General features: G+C 45.3%; 1 protein-coding gene across 1 annotated transcript in view; it reads left to right on the plus strand.

Moving 5' to 3' along the window:
- The first annotated feature begins 1,025 nt into the window (after positions 1–1,025).
- LOC126204176 (uncharacterized) overlaps positions 1,026–21,610 on the plus strand; it is a 117,019-nt gene continuing 96,434 nt past the window's right edge. The window contains exons 1-2 of the mRNA XM_049938581.1: positions 1,026–1,067; positions 18,790–18,980. Coding sequence (XP_049794538.1) covers positions 1,026–1,067; positions 18,790–18,980 — 233 coding nt within the window. The remainder of the gene's footprint in view (positions 1,068–18,789; positions 18,981–21,610) is intronic.

The following is a 21,610-nucleotide window of genomic DNA, read 5'->3' on the forward strand; positions in this document are numbered from 1 at the left end:
GCCTTTTTATAGGTTTTTCATCACAAGAGTTTAACGTCATTGCCTTCTCCATGACGGAGCTTCCGTGGCTTTGCTGTACTTAGACGTTAAACTACTTGCTGATATACTATAATTTTGATTTGCAATTACCGGACTCTGATTCTACACTATTTTCCCCTCTAAAAATTCTATTCTTAATTTTAAATTAGCTTTTATCACTGTAAACTGAACCGAGGTGTCACAAAATCTAAGTTCTAGGGGACTGTTGACCTCAGATGTTAAGTCCCATAGTACTCAGAATCTTTCTGTTTTTTTTTTTTTTTTTTTTTTTTTTTTTTTTTTTTTTTTTTAGCTTGTATAGAAGACGCCATCTCAGAACTTTCCGTACAGTTGGTTGGGGTATTGCAAGCTCTCGACTGGTTCTATTGGTAGACTTACTGGGACTGCGCACAAAACTTTCTTGAATCAGTCGGACATCATTGTCTGACACACGCGGTCGGCCTGTGCTTTTTCCTTTGCACACACCACCAGTCTGTTAATTGCTTAAACCAACGACTAATCCTGTTGCCAGTTGATGGTTGAGTACCGAATTAGGTACGAAATGCCCGCTGCACTGCGATTTGCGACTCACTTTTTGCGAACTCAAGAACGTAGAAAACCTTATGGTCCACAGTCGCCATCTCACTCACAACTGACAGTTTTATTTTATTTAATCGTATGGCTAGGGCCCCCCTTCGGGCAGAACGTTCGCCGGGTGCCGGTCTTTCAGTTTGACGTCACTTCGGCGACCTGCAGTCGATGAGGATGACACGTTCTAGTTGAATGCTACGCCTAGAGCCGGCACTAAATTCGTCGAGCCGGGGTGAAGAGCGGCATCTACCCTCCCCCGCCCACCCTCGCCATTCTGGCGGAACCACTCCCGTGCGAGACGTGCTGTGAGCGCCACTCGCCGGCTTAAGCGATTTGCGCGCCGCGGTGCGGCGGCGTCCCGCAACACGGTGTGGGCGCCGCCAAGCCGGCAGACGCGGGCGCCGGAGGGCGTCGCGATGCCATTCTACGGCGTGGGACGTGCCGTGCCGCGCCGCTCGGTAACGTGTCACTGCCGGCGACTGCCGTAATATCGCGAGAGCACTTCCACGTGGTTCAGTCCTGGGGCTTCCGCGTTCCTTGTTACGTATGCGTGACATCCACGTCATGTGGCGACAGAAACGGGCCTACGCGTCGTCTTTCTTTTTTTTTAGAGCTGTGGTTGATGTAACCTTTGTATGTGATTCTACAAAAGAGCTTAGGACAGAATATCTTTCCTTTTTTTCTCAGAAAAAGTTAATTAGTAGTATGAAGGAACAGGAAATGCAAAAAAGGTACAACGTTATTATCCCATCACCCATTCCCCATAGAAAACAAGCAAGAACTACACACTCTCGGAATAAAGGACAAAAACTATTGTTACCAGCGAACTCAAGCGAACTCAAGCTAAAACACTAGTATATCCACCAAGAGTACACCAAACGATTTCTAGAGAAATATGTGTATTACCATTTGTTGCTAAATTGTCTTCAGAAATAGGTAATATTGGGAAGATAAAGAAGTATTCAGTAACCTATTATTCCACAGAGCCAGCAAGCAAATCTTTGCTTTAGCAGGAGGACAAGTAGTTCCCAATGGTCAAATGTAGCTGCTGTATTAAAAAATAGGTAGGGCAGTATGCTCCAGGCTTCAAGAACATCACAGGAAACAGATTCTACGAGAGCGTGCTGATATGTAATGCCTCCGACTTTTTAGTGTTAAAAGTCTTAACACGTTTTTAAATAAAACAGATGTTACCAAAGTTCTGTTTTTATGTACAGTTCCACAGCTTCGGTGTATCGTCTAAATGATGGAACCATTTTAATCATTGTAGGCTGACAGTTTTATTCCTTTAATGCAATGTGACCGTTGACCTCACTGTTTGGTCCCCTCCCGTAATTCAGTCAACCAACAAACCTTAATTCACCATGCGTCCAAAAAACATTACTAGCTATTTTCGACCCTAGGCCATTTTCAGATGTGACTATTGGTGGTGTGTGTGTCACATTAAAATAAAAAGTTTCCGTGTTTTTTGGAGACGGGCACGTTCCCACATATACATATGTCGAAACAGACAGTCCGCAGCTCGTGGTCTCGCAGTCGCGTTCTCGCTTCCCGAGCACGGGGTTCCGGGTTCGATTCCCGACGGGGCCAGGGATTTTCACCTGCCTCGAGACGACTGGGTATTTGTGTTGTCCTCAGCATTTCACCATCATTTATGAATGTGGCGAGTTTGGACTGAGCAAAGGTTGGGAATTTGTACGGGTGCTGAAAACCGCGCAGTTGAGCGCCCCCACAAACCAATCATCATCATCAGCGAAACAGACATAGTCTTATAAGCTTGTAAGCTGATTGGTATGTCTGGCATGTGACCATTCGTGCTGCCCTTCTCTGTATACATTCAATATCCCCCGTTAGTCCTATTTGGTACGGATCCCATACACTTGAGCAATATTCTACAGTGAGTCGCGTGAGTGATCTGTTAGCAATCTCCTTCCTAGACTGGTTGTATTTGCCCATTACGCTACCAATAAGCCGAAGCCTACTACCCGCTTTACCCATTATTCCATTTCATATTCCTACAAAGTGTTTCACCCAGATATTGGTGTCAACATGTTCACGCTTGCTCTCTGAAGTTTGACTCCGACTTGCTATGTAGGCACACAGTGTGGCAGTCATCTGCGATCACTTTATAAAGCATGTTTTGCTATTTTGATGTTCGTTATCAAGATCAGGCACTTTCATTGCAGCCTCAGCAGCTCAGGCTTCAGAATGAACCAGTTGGTTCGAAACTAGTCGTAAGACATATGTAATGCAACTGTGACATATATGTTAACAATTGGTTCATGAAGTATTAAAACGGTTGTTGGTTCTGTATCAACAAAATATTGAAACTGAAAAAAAAGAGGTAGTAAAAGCAGATGGCTGGCTGAGATTCATAGGAAGAATCTTAAAAGAAATGTAATTCGTCCAGAGAAAAAAACTGGCTTACAAAACACTCGTTCGATCTATTCTTGAGTACTATTCAACAGTCTGGGACCCTTACGAGGTAGGGTTAATCGAAGAGACAGAAATGATCCAACGAAAAACCGCTCGTTTCCTCGCGGATCGATTATTTGGCGGAAGAGCGTAGAGGAAATGCTCAACCATCTCCAGTGACAACGCAATAAGAGAGGCGTTGTGTATGAAATTTCGAGAGTGTACGTTCAGAGAAGAGTCGGGCAACCTATTTCTTCCTCGTACTCTTGTGATGCAACTCTCCACGGTACTCTTCCCTGTGCGAGCGTCTCCATCTAAGAATGACTACTGCAGCTTGCATCCTTTAGAACCGTCTTACATTATTCCTTACTCCCTGATTGCAATTTTTACTTACCACACTTCCCTGCAGTACCAAATTAATGATTCATTGACATTTCAGGATCCCTTCTTTAGGTCAAATTGCGCCGTAAATTTCTTTTTTCCCTATCCTGTGCAGTACCTCCTCATCGACAACTCGATCTACTCGTACAATTATTAGCAATCTCCCACAGCACGTAAAAAGATTATATTCTCTTCTTGTCTGAAATGCTTATCATCCACGTTTTGTTTCGGTGCAAAGCTACACTCCAGACAGTTACTTCCTAACACTTCAATTAATATTCGATGTTGCAAATTCCTCGTCTCCGGATACGCTTTCCTTAGCATAGCCAGTCTGCATTTTATATCCTCATGACTTCGCCTATCATGTTATTTTGCTGCCCAGATACCAGACCTCATCTGTTACTTTTAGCGGCTCATTTCCTAATCTAATTAGCATGCCTGATTTAACTCGACTTCATTTTTAAGCTTCTTTTTCTTTTCTTTAGGTTCATCTTGTAACTTCTTTTCAAGACACTCCTTCGGTTTAACTGCTCTTCCAAGGCCCTTACCATCCCTGACAGAACTACAATATCGTCAGTAAACCTCCAAGTTTTAATATCTGTTCCCTAAGCTTTAAGGCTCTTTCCAAATGTCATCTTGGTTTCCTTTACAGCTTGCTCAATGTACAGATTGAATGACGTCGGGGATAAGCTGAAACTCTGTCGTACACCTCGCGAAATTACTACACTACTGGCCATTAAAATTGCTACACCAAGAAGAAATGCAGATGATAAACGGGTATTCATTGGACAAATATATTATACTAGAACTGACATGTCATTACATTTTCACGAAATGTGGGTGCATAGATCCTGATAAATCAGTACCCAGAACAATCACCTCTGGCCGTAATAACGGCCTTGATACGCCTGGGCATTGAGCCAAACAGAACTTGGATGGCGTGTACAGGTACAGTTGCCCATGCAGCTTCAACACGATACCACAGATGTTTTCAGATGGTGAGAGATCTGGTGAATGTGCTGGCCAGGGCAGCAGTCGAACATTTTCTGTATCCAGAAAAGCCCGTACAGGACCTGCAACATGCGGTCGTGCATTATCCTGCTGAAATGTAGGCTTTCGCAGGGATCGAGTGAAGGGTACAGCCACGGGTCGTAACACATCTGAAATGTAACGTCCACTGTTCAAAGTGCCGTCAATGCGAACAAGAGGTGACCGAGACGTGTAACCAATGGCACCCCATACCATCCCGCCGGGTGATACGCCAGTATGGCGATGACGAATACACGCTTCCAATGTGCGTTCACCGCGATGTCGCCAAACACGGATGCGACCATCATGCTGCTGTGAACAGAACCTGGATTCATCCGAAAAAATGACGTTTTGCCATTCGTGCACCCAGGTTCGTCGTTGGGTACACCATCGCAGGCGCTCCTGTCTGTGATGCAGCGTCAAGGGTAACCGCAGCCCGGCTCCAAGCTGATAGTCCATGCTGCTGCAAACGTCGTCGAACTGTTGGTGCAGATGGTTGTTGTCTTGCGAACGTTCCCATCTGTTGACTCAGGGATCGAGACGTGGCTGCACGATCCGTTACAGCCATGCGGATAAGATGACTATCATCTCGACTGCTAGTGATACGTGGGCGTTGGGATCCAGCACGGCGTTCCGTATTAGCCTCCTGAACCCACCGATTCCATATTCTGCTAACAGTCATTGGATCTCGACCAACGCGAGGCGCAATGTCGTTCCTCCTTACACGAGGCATCACAACAACGTTTCACCAGACAACGCCGGTCAAGTGCTGTTTGTGTACGAGAAATCGGTTGGAAACTTTCCTTATGTCAGCACGTTGAAGGTGTCGCCACCGGCGCCAACCTTGTGTGAATGCTCTGAAAAGCTAATCTATTGCGTATCACAGCATCTGCTTCCTGTCGGTTAAATTTCGCGTCTGTAGCCCGTCATCTTCGTGGTGTAGCAATTTTAATGGCCAGTAGTGTACAAAGAGAAAATCGTACAAATTAAAGCTCAAATGGAGCTTTGCCGCCCGTCATTGTTCGTGAACAGAACAGAAAAGGTGGGAACAGATAGTGGTGTCAGAACAACAGTCTGCCACACCCGGTAAGTCGTCTTGCGGGGACGCTCGTGATAATTCATAAGACTGTATCGTGAATCAAACACTCCCTTCCTACCCTCCCCCCTTTCTCTCTCTCTCTCTCTCTCTCTCTCTCTCTCTCTCTCTCTCTACCCCTTGTCATTTCACGTCCCCTCCCTTCTTTCTTTCCATCCGTCCCTCTCCCCTCTCCCATTCCCCAGTAGAGCACACGTCGTATCGACTGCCGTAACCGCACCACTGGGTTCGTGTGTGGTCAGTCAGCTCAGTGCCACTCACCTCCTCCTCCTGCTGCTATCTGCCCCTCCCCTCCTCCCACCACCCTCCCCCCACCGCCACCGGCCGCCATTAAGCCGTTGTCATCAGCATTGCCGACGCAGCGGCAACCGGCGGATCCCTGTCGGTTATCGCTGCGGCTCAGACGGCTTCAGCGCTTTGCCCCGTGCGAAGCGCCCCGTCGCTCCTGATACGGGCGGTACCTGCACGTGAAGTGGCTTCGCGCCTGATTGAATCTCGGGCGGTCACGCTCGCTCAGACGGCTGCACGAGCTGACTGTAGCGGTCTCCCGAGGACGTTGCTACGCCGCTGTCACTATCAGCAGCCTAGCTACGTTGTGCAAGACGCGACAGTTGACTGCGACTACGACGCTGCCCCCTCCTCTTTTCCCACCCTGGCAGACGGCGACACGGCCGCAACACGACAGGAGTCGTCGCTGTTTCGCTGTCGCGGCGGCGGATTCAAATACATAAGAAAAATAAGAATTCCGATTTTATTGCTGTAAAAAATACTGTATGTTAATGGAACAAAGTTACATCGGCTCCCAGAGTTAGTTTTTCGATACAGATTCTCCTTTTACTTTAAAAAATTGAAAAGTATCTCTTCCGGTTTTGCGTGTTTTTTTCGCTGTATATTACTTCTCTATCGATTGTGAGGAAAGTAAAAGGCACAAAAAATTTATGTTTGCGTACCTTACAGTTTCACATCACAGCTTGATAATGAGGTGTCTATTTTTTCGATATTCGTCACAGTTGTTCCCATACTTAATTTACAAGTAACCTACTGCATAAAATTTGAATTGCGTACAGTGAAAAATGTGATCGCTGGCTACTTTGCGTATTGTTCACGTTAGGTCATACATCGTTGCCGATGAAAAGAAGCTAACATATCGAAATTATTTTTAAAGTTGAGATCAGAATGATATCGATCTCCGCTTCCGAGATTGGGGCTCATATATCTCCGTGAGCGTCGCGACTAGCCGCCAGTTCTGCCGACGCGCAATGTGAATCACGTGGTCATCACACGATAGAGAATGCATTTGTTTTGTTTTGCTGACACATTTGGACCTAATGAAACCATTTTATGTCATATATTTCTCCGGTATGAGTTACTAATATTTCTCCATATGCTCTTGACAATTTCATTTAAAATGCCACGAAATTTAGGTTTCTTAAAAGTAAAGACATGCTGCCTTCAATATATTTTCTTCTCATTCTTGGGAAGAGGATAAGTTACTCACCTCTAGTATTTTCTTCTGAACCTGGACGGGGATACCCAAGTAGAAGTAGACGCCCTAACAAAACCAACAAATGTAAAAAATTTACGTTTCTCATCGTTATGGATGAGATGATCATTTAATCTTGCCAAGCTGCACTCAAAAGATGACTCCAGGATTTACAAAAGACGAATTTCAATTGTGGACTGTGTCAGACCAGAAGAGCCTTGTAAAACAGTTGTGCACTTTTGGCACAAGTTTTTTGAGCACCATCTCTCGGTGACGAGAAATGTTGGTAATGTATGAAAATGCTCCTCATTTTTTAAACTCAGTTATCACTGGTGATGAGTCGTGGATTTTTTAGTACGACCCTGAGACAAAAAGGCAGATGGCTCACCCCATCGTCGCCCCGTCCCAAGATGGCACGCATTAGCAAGACCGGGATCAAAACCATGCTCATTGTCTTCTTTGACGTCCGAGGCATTGTCCACCACGAATTCGTACCTACCGGGACTACAGTGAACTCAGCTTTCTTCCTGGAAGTGTTCAAATGACTGAAAAGGAGGGTCTCGCGCTGCCGAAGCGACATCAAGTACATGTGGAAAGTTCACCATGACAACGCGCCGATCACAGCGCCTTCATTGTCAACGACTTCCTGGCCAGGATCAAGACCCCATTGGTTCCCAGCCTCCCTACGGTCCTGACCTGGCTCCCGCTGACTTTTTTTGTTTCTTCGGTTAAAAGGAGTCATGAAAGGAAAACAATGGGACGATTGAAAGCATCCAGGTGCATGTTACATCAGTTCTAAAGGACATACCGGAAAAGGCATTCCAGGATGTCTTCCAGACATGGAAACACCGCCTCCAGAAGTGTATCGACGCAAGAGGGTGCTATTTTGAAAATTTTTGATTATTTGTACGAATATATTCAATAAATGATTTTTTTATTAATTTGGTCGCATTACTTATGGAACGCAACCTTGTAGCATCAGAGTTTCGGAAAAACATCATCCACAAAATTCCGAAGATTGCAAGAGCCGATATGTGCGAGAATTATCCCACAATCAGCTTAACTGCTGCTAAAGACTGAATATCATTCCTAATTCTAGGAATGCTGTAATTTATGACTGCAATTATCTGTCACCTTATTTATCTCATTTCATTGTAAGGTAGCCATTTTCGTTACTGTTTCTGTGGAATAATTTAAACAAAACAGGAAAAAAACATCTCATGTCCACATATTGCTGACAAGAGTACTACACCGAAGAAAATTGAGGATCTGTTAGATGACGATTAGTTTGGCTTTAGGAAAGGTAAAGGCACAAGAGAGGCAATTCTGACGTTGCGGTTGATAATGGAGACAATACTTACGAAGAATCAAGATACGTTCATAGGATTTGTCGACCAGGAAAAAGCGTTCGACAATGTAAAATGGTGCAAGATGTTCGAAATTATGAGAAAAATAGTTGTAAGCTGTAGAGAAAGATTGGTAATATACAATAAGTACAAGAGGGTACAATAAGAGTGCAAGACCAAGTACGAAGTGCTCGGATTAAAATGGATCTAAGACAGGGATGTAATCTTTCACCCCTACTGTTCAACCTATGTATTGAAGAAGCAACGACGGAAAGAAAAGGAAGGTTCAGGAGTGAGATTAGAATTCAAGGTGAAAAATATCAGTAAGATTCGTTGATGACATTTATACACAGTGAGAGTGAACAGTTATTACAGGATCTCTTGAATGGACTGCACGGTCTAACGAGTACAGAATATGGATTGAGAGTAAATGGAAGAAAGACGAAAGTAATGCGAAGGAGAAGAAATGAGAACAGCGAGAAACTTAAAATCAGAATTTGAGAACACGAAGTAGATGAAGTTGAGGAATTCTGCTACTTAGATAGCAAAATAATCAGTTACACACGGAGCAAAGAGAACATACAAAGCAGAGCAGCACTGGCGAAAAGGCATGACCGAGAGACGTCTGTTAGTATCATACGTAGGCCTTAATGTGACGAAAAAATTTTTGAGAGTGTACGTTTGGAGCACAGCATTGTAGTGAAACATGAACTGTGGGAAAGCCGGAACAGAAGAGAATTGGAGCATTGGTGCTATGCTACAGAAGAATGTTGAAAATGAAGTGGACTGATAATGTTAAGGAATGAGGACTTTCTCCAGACAATCGGCGAGGGAAGGAATATATGGAAACCACTGACAAGAAAGAGCGAGAGGATGGTAAGACATCTATTAGACTTCAAGCAATAACTTCCATAAAGAGCGAGGTAGCGCGGAGGTTAGCAGACTGGTCTCGCATTCGGGAGGACGACGGTTCAAACCCGCGTCTGGCCATTCTGATTTGGGTTTTCCGTGACTTCCCTAAATCGTATGGGGCAAATGACGGGATAATTCCTTTGAAAGGGCACGGTCGCTTTTCTTCTCCATCCTTCCCTAATCCGAGCTTGTGCTCCGCCTCTAATGAACTCGTTGTCGACGGTATGTTAGACATTAATCTCCTCCTCCAGTAACTTCCATGGTACTAGAGAGAGCTGTAGAGGGTAAAAACTGTAGATTCGAATACATCCAGCGAAAAATTGTGGACGTAGTTACAAATGCTACTCTGAAATGAAGAGAGGAATTCGTGGCGGGCCTCATCAAACCGGTCAGAAGAGTGATGATGACTCAAACAAAAAAGCACTGTGAAAGAACAACACTGAGGTAATCGACAGATCCTACAGGGTGTATCTTCGTTAATGGTACAGATTTTCACAGATGAAAAAAGAGATCCTGTGCAATACATCTCGCTCTCTTCGACGATAAGACTCAGCGCCGTCGATGTCGATGTCGGCGTCCATGTTGACACCGTGCTCCTTGAACGTAGGAGGCATTCGATAGAGTTCCGCACTGTTGGCTAGCTAACAAAATACCCCGTGAGGATGAAAAGTTTCGGGACAGGATTAATAAAAATTTTAAGCAAATAATACTTTAATCAAATGAAACTAAATGATGGCAGAGACCTTCTGAACTACATTTGCAGAATAAAGCGACAAATGAAAATTTGTACCAAGGCTGGGATTCGAACCCAGGTCTCCTCCTCACAAGGTAGATGCACTAACCACTACAGCACCCCGGCCCACTAGCTCTGCACAACTGCACAGACTGCCCTAGCATGCCTTCCTCCTTAATACAGCTTGCAGTGAGACTTTAAAACGTGTCTGGAAGCATATAGCTTCATTTGATGAAAGCTGCTGCGCCTGGGTTTCTGGCAGGATCCCCCGTTTCGTTTGATGCTGAGGTGCTATTTCAGTACTGTTGGAGAGCGTCTGCAATGGTGTTCAAGTTTAGGGGGAATACCAAGTAGGCTGACACGTGAATGGGAATTTTTATTGAGGAGGCGGGCATGCTAGGGTAGTACATACAGTTGTGCGAAGCCACTGTGCCAGGGTGGCGTAGTGGTTAGGGCATCTGACCACTATATATATATATGTGTGTGTGTGTGTGTGTGTGTGCAGGATTAAGTGACACATAAAAATTTGTACCAAGGCTGGGATTTGAACCCAGGTCTCCTCCTCAGTAGGCAGATGCCCTAACATTAATTACTGACATTTGGTTCATAAAATCTTAGACATTCTATTCGGTTCTTGACAGCTGGGTGTTACATCGTGTTTAAAATGAGTTAAACGTTTTATATCAGATCTTCAGAACAAACAGCTTGTGTTTAAAGTGAGTTACATTAAATATTTGAGATCAGATCTTCAGAACAAATGTCTTTCAGCGAGCGAAAAAAAAAAAATTCTCCACTTTCTTCGCGATACAGTCATGTTTATCAGCCCAAATAGAACATTCAAGCGCCACGTCTTAATTCTGTGAATTTCGTAGTTTCGAAATGTAGTGTAACACAGAAATATGGGACACAATGAGCCAGAAACAAATAACTGAATAAAAGAAAAGAAAACTGGCGAAATGTTGACGTTACAATTAATTGTGATGCTCCGTGACATGTTGTTGTTGTTGTTGTTGTGGTTATCGTCTTCTATCCGAAGACTGATTTGATTCATATCTTCGGGCTAGTCTATTCTGTGCAAGTATCATCTCTGCACAGCTACTGCAAGCTACGAGGGCTTGCTAAGAATTAATGCCTCCGATTTTTTTTTATCTGAAATCTCTTAAAGCTTATTAAACAAAGCAAACGATTCAAGATCGTTATTCTTCGTGCCTACATATTTATTTCTAAACGGAGTCACCCTGACGACGAACACAATTCTCTGAACGAGAGACCAGTTTGTTGATACCGTCACTGTAGAATGTGTGACTTTGTTGACAGAGCCACAACCTCACCACTGCTTGCAGCGCTTCATCACTATGAAGGTGAAGTCCTCGAAGGTGTTCTTTAAGTTTCGGAAACAGATGAAAATCGGATGGGGACAAATCGGGGCTGTACGGTGGATTATCGATATGGACGACGACTGATGACAGTGAACCCGAGGCGTCGAATTGATGAAGATGTCGCAGTGCTCGTGTGTGGTCTGGCATTTTGATGCTGAAGGAGATGATGCACAATGTGTGAACGGTCTCTTCGAACTCGTGCTTTCAGTTTTCTGTGGATCTCTCAGACACCGGCATCGTTACGTTACACTCCGCCACGTTACAGTTCGGAGTCCTCTAGAGGCAGAAGGTTGCAGTCTGCGTCAGCTAAGTGGGGAATTCTGCCGCGTAATATGTATGACATGTAATACCTTCACGCAGCTTTGAGAACACAATAAAAAATTCGGAGACATTACTTTTCAGCCTGCTCTCGTACATCCGTTTGAACCTGCTAACTGTAGTCAAGCTCCCTCTACAATTTTTACCTTTTACTCGTCCCCCCTCCCCCCCCCCCGTCCACACACACACACACACACACACACACACACACACACACACACACACACACACACCCCTCTGTTACGAAATTGACGAACCCTTGATGCTCATTATGTGCCCTAGCAATCGATCCCTTCTTGCCGGCCGGGTTGGCCGAGCGGTTCTAGGCGCTACAGTCTGGAACCGCGCGACCGCTGCGGTCGCAGGTTCGAATCCTGCCTCGGGCATGGATGTGTCTGATGTCTTTAGGTTAGTTAGGTTTAAGTAGTTCTAAGTTCTAGGGGACTGATAACCTTAGAAGTTAAGTCCCATAGTGCTCAGAGCCATTTTTGATCCCTTCTTTTACTCAAGCTGTACCATAAATTTCTGAGCCGCGCGGTCTTTGACGCCTTGTCACGGATCGCGCAGCTCCCCCCGCCGGAGGTTAAGTCCGCCCTCGGGCATGGATGTGTATGTTGTCATTAGCGTAAGTTAGTTTAAGTAGTGTGTAAGCTTAGGGACCGATGACCTCAGCAGTTTGGTCCCACAGGAACTTTCCACGAATTTCCGAAATTTCTGTTTTTTCCGATTCGATTCAGTACGCCTTCATTAGTTACACCATGTACCAGTTCTTCTGCAACACCACATTTCAAAAGCAACTATTCTCTGCTTGTGTGAACTGTTTATTGTCCACATATAACGTGGATAGATATTGACGAGGAAAGGGGAAAGAATCGAGTTGTTCAGTTGACCCATTGCGTTGTATGTTATGATTTCGCTAAAATCTATAGACTCCTGCTGTGTAGTCTCGGGCCGCCCATTACGTCCTGTTGATTGTTTGGCCGCAACTCGTATGTTCACAGCCGGTGGTGTGAATAGGATAGATACGATTTGAAACTCAGCCGAGGTACCAGCGAACCGTGATAGGTAGCCGTAATTCCTGTTTGATATTCTGTTATTGTTACGTGTTGGTAATATATGCGGGGCCAACCGAGCGCAGCCCGGCAGTTAGATAGTTCGTCATGTGTGCCGACCACTAATTTCGCCGCTGGGTTTACCTTGCGTGGGAGCTGTTTGTTAGCCCGGAATAGCGGCCAGGGATGGCCATCGGCTGTGGTCTGCACGAGCCAACATTGCTTTGGCCTTTGGCGATCGTCAAGATAGCGGGCGACAACAAGTGGAAGTTTTCGAGCCTTAATCATATAACAGGGTCTCCAGTCGCATATACTCTACTCTCAAGACAGTTTTGTAGAATTTTGATTTTGCAATGTGTACATAGGTAGTTACTCTGGTGGCCTCACCGATAGATGCCCCCCCCCCCCCCCAATTCCCGTGAGTTCGATACAATTTTAAAAGGGACTGAATTTTCTCATGCTGAGAACTAACTTGAGGAAAAACTCTCAATAGCCTAGAACGCATGAATTAGTTTTTACTGTTGGCAACCGGTTTCGACAGATGTAACTGTCATCTTCTGGGCTTCAAGAAATTTCTGTGGTAAAACGTGTTCCATTGCGAGTTAGCACCTCACTACGAAGCATGTCTTATAACAAAAATTTCATGAAGACCAGAAGATGACTGTTACAACTGGCCAAACCGGTTGTCAGCAATAAAGACTTAATTTACGCGATTTTGGCTAGTGAAAGATTTTTCCCAAGCAAAACTTTTGAAAGGCGCCCTGTGAAATTTCAAATCACGCCGCTGCTATACTAAACCATCCTCCCCCCCCCCCCCCTTCCACCGGTCCAGTATCCTTCGTGCTGATGACATTTCTTTCCTAGCCCTCTCCGTAGCTCTCCGGAAAACCCCACAATCCCTCGAACTCCAGTTTAATCAGTTTCCTTTTGGCGTAACTAGTGGCTCATGAAGATAAATCCCACCGAAACAATGGCATTAATTATAGGACGAACCATCTGTTCCTTCTTCATCCACGACTTTCACCTAACCATTTCCGTCCTACCTCAGAAAAGTCCGTGAGTTCCCATTCTGCTCTCTCAAGATATCTAATGACTACAGTGGTCGCTGGTATGGAGTACCTGGCGGTAGGTGGCAGCACAATGCACCTAATATGAAAAACGTATGTTTTTGGGTTTGGGTGTGTCCGGATACTTTTGATCACATACTGTATATTCCAACAAATCCCAGTGTTTCTCGTCTGATCGCACGATGCCACGCCATTACCAATACATTCCGCCATCCCTCTACCTATACACACTCCATATCGTATCCCAACGCACCTAAGGGACTCTCGCAGACGATGAAGTCCGGCCCCATATTTAAGCATAGTATCAGCTATAACTCTTCCACAACTACCCAACTCCACATCAGGATTCCCCCTTTCATCGTCCCTCTCCATCTTTTCCTGTCCCTTCTCCTCTTGGCACTACAGCTTTGCCCACACACTAAACCACTCCTGTTTCTCCGTTTTGGTACTGTCCAGTGGGGCTCTGTATTTATACTCGCACTCTTCACCCTTACTGAACACCTTTCTCCTCCTCAAATCCTTGTTTCCAATGTAAGTCGTTCAGTCTTTTAGTGAAAGAATAGTATTCCATTTCAAAGAACGTCACCGTTCCTGCAAGGTGTTTTAAATATGTATTGTTGCTTAATATTTCCCTTTTAGTCTTTTGTTTTTAATTTAGAAGACGAATAAAATCAAATAACCGTTTAATGTCATGTAAACACCAACAAAATTCATCTTTTCATAGCTTTTAAGACATCTGTAGAATTCTCCCTCTATCAATGATATTTGTTTCATTTGTAATTTATAATTTAAAGATTTTGACTGAAGACCGGAAATTGTACCCCCTTCCGAGGGGGATGAAATAACAATAAAGAAAAACAAATTGCTTGTCATTTCATCCAGTAGTTTCCCGTACGCGTATGTCTTAACAGGGCATGATGCGTGAATGCTCGGAAGTGTACAAAAATCGAGTATCGTAAGGCATTAATTTTTTTTCCCTGTGAGAAGGTTTGACGTCAACCGAAATTTATTAGTAGCTCAAAAAGGTCTACTGTGACTCTTCTCCTTCATTTTCCACCACGAACAAATGGGGGGCTTTATCTAAACGAGGCCGTGAAATAGTTCCAGATAAACGGCGTGAGGGAAGTCATAAAAATGCAACCACACTAGAATACGTAGAAAGAATACACTGAAGGGCCAAAGGAACTGGTATAGGCGTGCTGAAGGGCCAAAGGAACAGGTATAGGCATGCGTATTCAAATACAGAGATATGTAAACAGGAGGAATACGGTGCTGCGGTCGGCAACGCTTATATAAGACAAGTATCTGGCTCAGTTTTTAGATCGGTTACTGCTGCTACTATTGCATGTTATCAAGATTTAATTGAGTTTGAACGTGGTGCTATAGTCGGCGCACGAACGATGGGACACTGCATCTCCTAGGTCGCGATGAAGTGGGGATTTTCCCGTACGATATTTCACGAGTGTTCCGTGAATGTCAGTATTCCGGTAAAACATCAAATCTCCGACATCGCTCCGACCGGAAAAAGATCCTGCAAGAACGAGACCAACGACGACTGAAGAGAATCGTTCAACGGTGACATAAGTGTAACTCTTCCGCAAATTGCTGCAGATTCCAGTGCTGGGTCATCAACAAGTGTCAGCGTGCGAGTCATTCAACGAAACATCATCGATATGGGCTTCGGAGCTGTAGACCCACTCGTGTCCCCTTGATGACTGCATGACACAAAGCTTTATGCCTCGCTTGGGCCCGTCAACACCGACATTGGACTGTTGATAATTGGAAATACGTTGCCTGGTCGGACGAGTCTCGTTTCAAATTGTGTCGAGCGGATGGACGTGTACGGATATGGTGACAACCTCATGGATCCGTGGACCCTGCATTACAGTAGGGGACTGTTCAAGCTGGTGGAGGCTCTGTAATGGTATTGGGCGTGTGTAGTTGGAGTGATACAGGACCCCCGATACGTCCACGACTCTGACAGGTGACACGTACGTAAGCAACCTGTCTGATCATCTGCATCCATTCATTTTCATAGTAATGCTAGAGTGTCTCCAGGAACACTCTTCTCAATTTAAACACTTCCACTGGCTACCAAGCTCCCCAGACGCTGTCATAAAGCAACGTCTACTAGGCAATGGGCTGTGGGCAATAACATTCCTGAAATCGACTGACATGCCTATATTTGATCCAATGGAACACCTTCGGGATGAATCAGAACGACGAGTCTGCTCCTGATCCAAGCGTCCAATATACCTGCTTTGGTTTCGACTCTCGAGGATGAATGGGCTGCCATTCCTCCACAAATATTCAAACACCTCATCGAAAGTGTCCCAAGCCGAGGACAAGCCTTCATAAATGCGAAGGGTGAACTCACCCCAAATGATTGGATAGTGCATATTAATCAATGAGATATTGGAATCAAATTTTCTTTTTGAACCTGACTGGTTTGATGCGGCCCTCCACAAATTCCTCTCCTTTGCTAACCTCTTCATCTCAAGAGTAGCACTTGCAGCCTACGTCCTCAATTATTTGCTGGCTGTATTTCAATCTCTATCTTCCTCTACAGTTATTACCTTCTACAACTACCTCGAGTACTATAAAAGTCATTCCCCCGATTCTTAACAGATGTCCTACCATCCTGTCCCTTCTCTTTGTCAGTGTTTTCCACATATTCCTTCCCTCTCCGATTCTGTGCAGAACCTCCTTACCCCATCAATCCACCTGTAGCACCGCATCTCAAATGCTTCGATTCTCTTCTGTTCCAGTTCTCCCAAAGTCCATGTTTCATTACCATACACTGCTGTGCTCCAGATGTACATTCTCAGAAATTTTTTCCTCAAATTAAGGCCTGTGTTTGATACTAGTAGACTTCTCGTGACCTGGACTGCCCTTTTTGCCAATGCTAGTCTGCTTTTAATATCCTCCTTGCTCCGTCCGTCATTGGTTATTTTGCTGTCTAGGTAGCAGAATTGTTTAACTTCATCTACTTCGTGACCATAAATCCTATTGTTAAGGTTCTCGCTGTTCTCATTTCTGCTACTTCTCATTACTTTCGTCTTTCTTCGATTTACTCTCAATCCATATTGTGTACTCATTAGATTGTTCATTCCACTCAGCATATCAGGTAATTCTTGTTCACTTTCACTCAGGATGGCAATGTGATCAGCGAATTGTATCATTGATATCCTTTCATCTTGAATTTTACCTCCACTCCTGAACCTTTCTTTTATTTCCATCATTGTTTCTTCGATGTACAGATTGAACAGCAGGGACTTTGTCTTACACCCTTTTAATCTTATTCGACCACTCTTATTATTCCCTCTTGGCTCTTGTATATTACATGTCTGTCCCTACAGCTTACCCCTATTTTGCTCAGAATTTCGAACATCTTGCACTATTTTACATGGTCGAACGCTTTTTCCAGGTCGACAAATCCTGTGAAAGTATCTTCATTTTTCTTTAGTCTTGCTTTCATTATCTACCGCAACGTCTGAATTATCGTTCTGGTGCCTTTACCTCTTCTAAAGCCAAATTAATTGTCATCTAGCACATCCTCAATTTTCTTCTCCGTTCTTCTGTTTATTATTCTTGTCAGCAACTTGGATGAATGAGCCGTTAAGCAGATTGTGCGATAATTCTCGCACTTGTCAGCTCTTGCCGTCTTCGAAATTGTGTGGATGATGCTTTTCCGAAAGTCAGATGGTATGTCGTCGGACACATTCTACGCACCAAGTTGAATATTCGTGTTGTTGCCGCTCCCCCCAGTGATTTTAGAAATTCCATGGAATGTATCTCTGCAGTCTGCCTTATTTGATCTTAACTCCTCCAAAGCTCACTTAAATTCTGATTCTAATACTGGATCCCTAACTCTTCTAAATAGACTCTTGTTTCTTCTTCTATCACATCAGACAAATAATCCCCCTCATAGAGGGCTTCAGTATACTCTTTCCACCTATCCGCTCTCTCCTCTACATTTAACAGATGAATTCCCGTTGCACTCCTCAATGTTAACTACTTCATTTTTAATGTCATCGAAGGTTATTTTGACTTTTCTATATCCCGAGTCAGTCCTTCCGACAGTCATTTCTTTTTCGGCTTCTTCACATTTTTCGTGCAACCATTTCGTCTCAACTTCCCTGCACTTCCTATTTACTTCAAATCCTCAGCGAATTGTATTTCTGTATTTCCTGAACATTTTTGTACTTCCTTCTTTCATCGATCAACTGAAATATTTCTTCTGTTACCCATAGTTTTTTCGCAGTTACCTTGTCTGCGCCAATGTTTTTCTTTCCAACTTCTGTGATTGCCGTTTTCAGACATGTCCATTCCCGTTTCAACTTTACTACCTACAGTGCTATTTTTTATTGCTGTATCCATAGCCTTACAGTATTTCAAACGTGTTTCGTAATCCCTTAGTATTTGCTTATTGATTCTTCCTGACTAATCTCTTGTACTTCAGCCTACTCTTCATCACTACTATATTGTGATCTGAGTCTATGTCTGCTCGTGGGTACGCCTTACAATCCAGTATCTGATTTCGAAATCTCTCTCTGATCATGGTGTAATCTAACAGAAATCTTCCGTATCATCTGGTCTTTTCCATGTATACCTCCTCTTCTTGTGAGTCTTGAGCAGAGTATTCGGTATTACTACCTGGAATTTATTACAGAACTCAATAAGTCTTTCTCCTTTTGTTCCAGGAGCATATTCTCCTGTAGCCTTTCCTTCTAGTTCTTCCCCCCCCCCCCCCCCCCCTAACTGCATTCCAGTCACCCATGAAATTCAGCGGCTTTTCATTCTTCACAATCGGATTAGTCTTTTCCAAAACACTGTAATCTTTAGAACTGAGAATTTGTCTGTTTTACACATGAACAGAATATGGGTATTCTATGCCTTGTGCATGGCGCTGACGGGCGCCCCTTAAGAGTATGCTACGCCGCAGCACACAGCCCGCTGCCCCGTGTAGCGTTTGCTGACGGTGCCACTTTGCTCGTGTGTTGCAGCCGGCGTGTCGGGGCGCTGCCAGTTCCCCAAGCAATGGGCCGGCAGATGGTTCCAATCGGGGGTGCCGCACCTCATCACACTCAACGCGACGCACATCGAGACCAAGGGCGAGTGCGTCGAGAGCGACGGCGACAAGTTCCTCACCGAGGACAAGTGAGTACCCAGCAGCCCAGGCGGCGCTCTTCCTCTGTAGCTCTACGTGACGTTTATTTTCGTGTTTGTCATTCTTTCTTATGAAGCCTGGTTGGCTAACTGGGGTAGGCACAGTATACTAGCTGAAATACACTGGTGTGGAAATGTAAAGGATCAAAGTAACTTTCACATTAAAACTTACCCTCCCACACTTCACTGTTAAAATTCTCTTAGTCGCTTCACCATTTTCAAAAGTTTCGAGAGGCGTAAGATATACAAAAGAAAAACTTTTTACTTATCTTCATTATCTCGTTGTTGTTGCCTCCAGTTGTCTCTAGGGGTACATCCTTGCGCTGAAATATGGACTCAACATTGTGGGTTCCTGTTGAACTGCATAACTGATAAAATTCTTTCTGTTGCTATGAGTATATTTTTATTTTATCCCATTCTTCTATATCACACTGACTTCACAATCTCCATTTGAGAACACTAATTCACATTGTTGTTGACAAAATTAGAAATGTAATTTCGTTTCCATCAGAGGCATGCCCACTACTCCCTACATTCTGCGGTACTCACATTATTCCTGACGACAGGGCAGCTTCCTGGTGCAGGCACGAGTGTTTCGGCACACATCGCGCAGCGCATATTGTTGAACGAGGGACCGAACAACAGAACACTCCTACGTATCCCCATGCTGCTCGTATGGCAAACCAGTTATGACTGCAGTGGGCACGGCATTTTGGAACTTCGAGATTGTACCGCGGATCAATGGAGACGTGCCGCCTGACCTGATGAATCATGTTTGTTGTTACACTAGGTCGGTGGTCGTGTCCGGAAACGCCAACAGCTGGTGGAAATGTGCACCACGCCACGGGCGCAGTCCACAGGGGGAAGTACACTCCTGGAAATTGAAATAAGAACACCGTGAATTCATTGTCCCAGGAAGGGGAAACTTTATTGACACATTCCTGGGGTCAGATACATCACATGATCACACTGACAGAACCACAGGCACATAGACACAGGCAACAGAGCATGCATAATGTCGGCACTAGTACAGTGTATATCCACCTTTCGCAGCAATGCAGGCTGCTATTCTCCCATGGAGACGATCGTAGAGATGCTGGATGTAGTCCTGTGGAACGGCTTGCCATGCCATTTCCACCTGGCGCCTCAGTTGGACCAGCGTTCGTGCTGGACGTGCAGACCGCGTGAGACGACGCTTCATCCAGTCCCAAACATGCTCAATGGGGGACAGATCCGGAGATCTTGCTGGCCAGGGTAGTTGGGTGGCACGGGATACATGCGGACGTGCATTGTCCTGTTGGAACAGCAAGTTCCCTTGCCGGTCTAGGAATCGTAGAACGATGGGTTCGATGACGGTTTGGATGTACCGTGCACTATTCAGTGTCCCCTCGACGATCACCAGTGGTGTACGGCCAGTGTAGAAGATCGCTCCCCACTCCATGATGCCGGGTGTTGGCCCTGTGTGCCTCGGTCGTATGCAGTCCTGATTGTGGCGCTCACCTGCACGGCGCCAAACACGCATACGACCATCATTGGCACAAACGCAGAAGCGACTCTCATCGCTGAAGACGACACGTCTCCATTCGTCCCTCCATTCACGCCTGTCGCGACACCACTGGAGGCGGGCTGCACGTTGTTGGGGCGTGAGCGGAAGACGGCCTAACGGTGTGCGGGACCGTAGCCCAGCTTCATGGAGACGATTGCGAATGGTCCTCGCCGATACCCCAGGAGCAACAGTGTCCCTAATTTGCTGGGAAGTGGCGGTGCGGTCTCCTACGGCACTGCGTAGGATCCTACGGTCTTGGCGTGCATCCGTGCGTCGCTGCGGTCCGGTCCCAGGTCGACGGGCACGTGCACCTTCCGCCGACCACTGGCGACAACATCGATGTACTGTGGAGACCTCACGCCCCACGTGTTGAGCAATTCGGCGGTACGTCCACCCGGCCTCCCGCATGCCCACTATACGCCCTCGCTCAAAGTCCGTCAACTGCACATACGGTTCACGTCCACGCTGTCGCGGCATGCTACCAGTGTTAAAGACTGCGATGGAGCTCCGTATGCCACGGCAAACTGGCTGACACTGACGGCGGCGGTGCACAAATGCTGAGCAGCTAGCGCCATTCGACGGCCAACACCGCGGTTCCTGGTGTGTCCGCTGTGCCGTGCGTGTGATCATTGCTTGTACAGCCCTCTCGCAGTGTCCGGAGCAAGTATGGTGGGTCTGACACACCGGTGTCAATGTATTCTTTTTTCCATTTCCAGGAGTGTATTATGCTATGAAAGGTGACTCGCAGTTTTCCAGGGCTTTCGTGTGAGCTGTGACAGTACTCAAAGACACTACGACAACTGTGAACTATGTGAGCATTATTGTGGACCAATTCCATCCTTTCATGCTGCAAGATGGCATCTTCCAGCAGGATAACTCTCTGTCCACAAGGACACCATGATGTTTGAGTGGTCTGATTAGTAGTTCCCAAATTGGGCTGATGTGAATCCGATATCAGACATCTCTGACGCTATCACACCAACTCCACACCAATAGAATTGTACCGGTGCATAATCTCTCACTTTGAGACTTCATTGTGGTGTGAAAGACACAAGGTGTTATGCCTGTTCTGATT

The sequence above is a fragment of the Schistocerca nitens genome, chromosome 9 (assembly GCF_023898315.1).
Source record: "Schistocerca nitens isolate TAMUIC-IGC-003100 chromosome 9, iqSchNite1.1, whole genome shotgun sequence".
NCBI lineage: Eukaryota > Metazoa > Arthropoda > Insecta > Orthoptera > Acrididae > Schistocerca > Schistocerca nitens.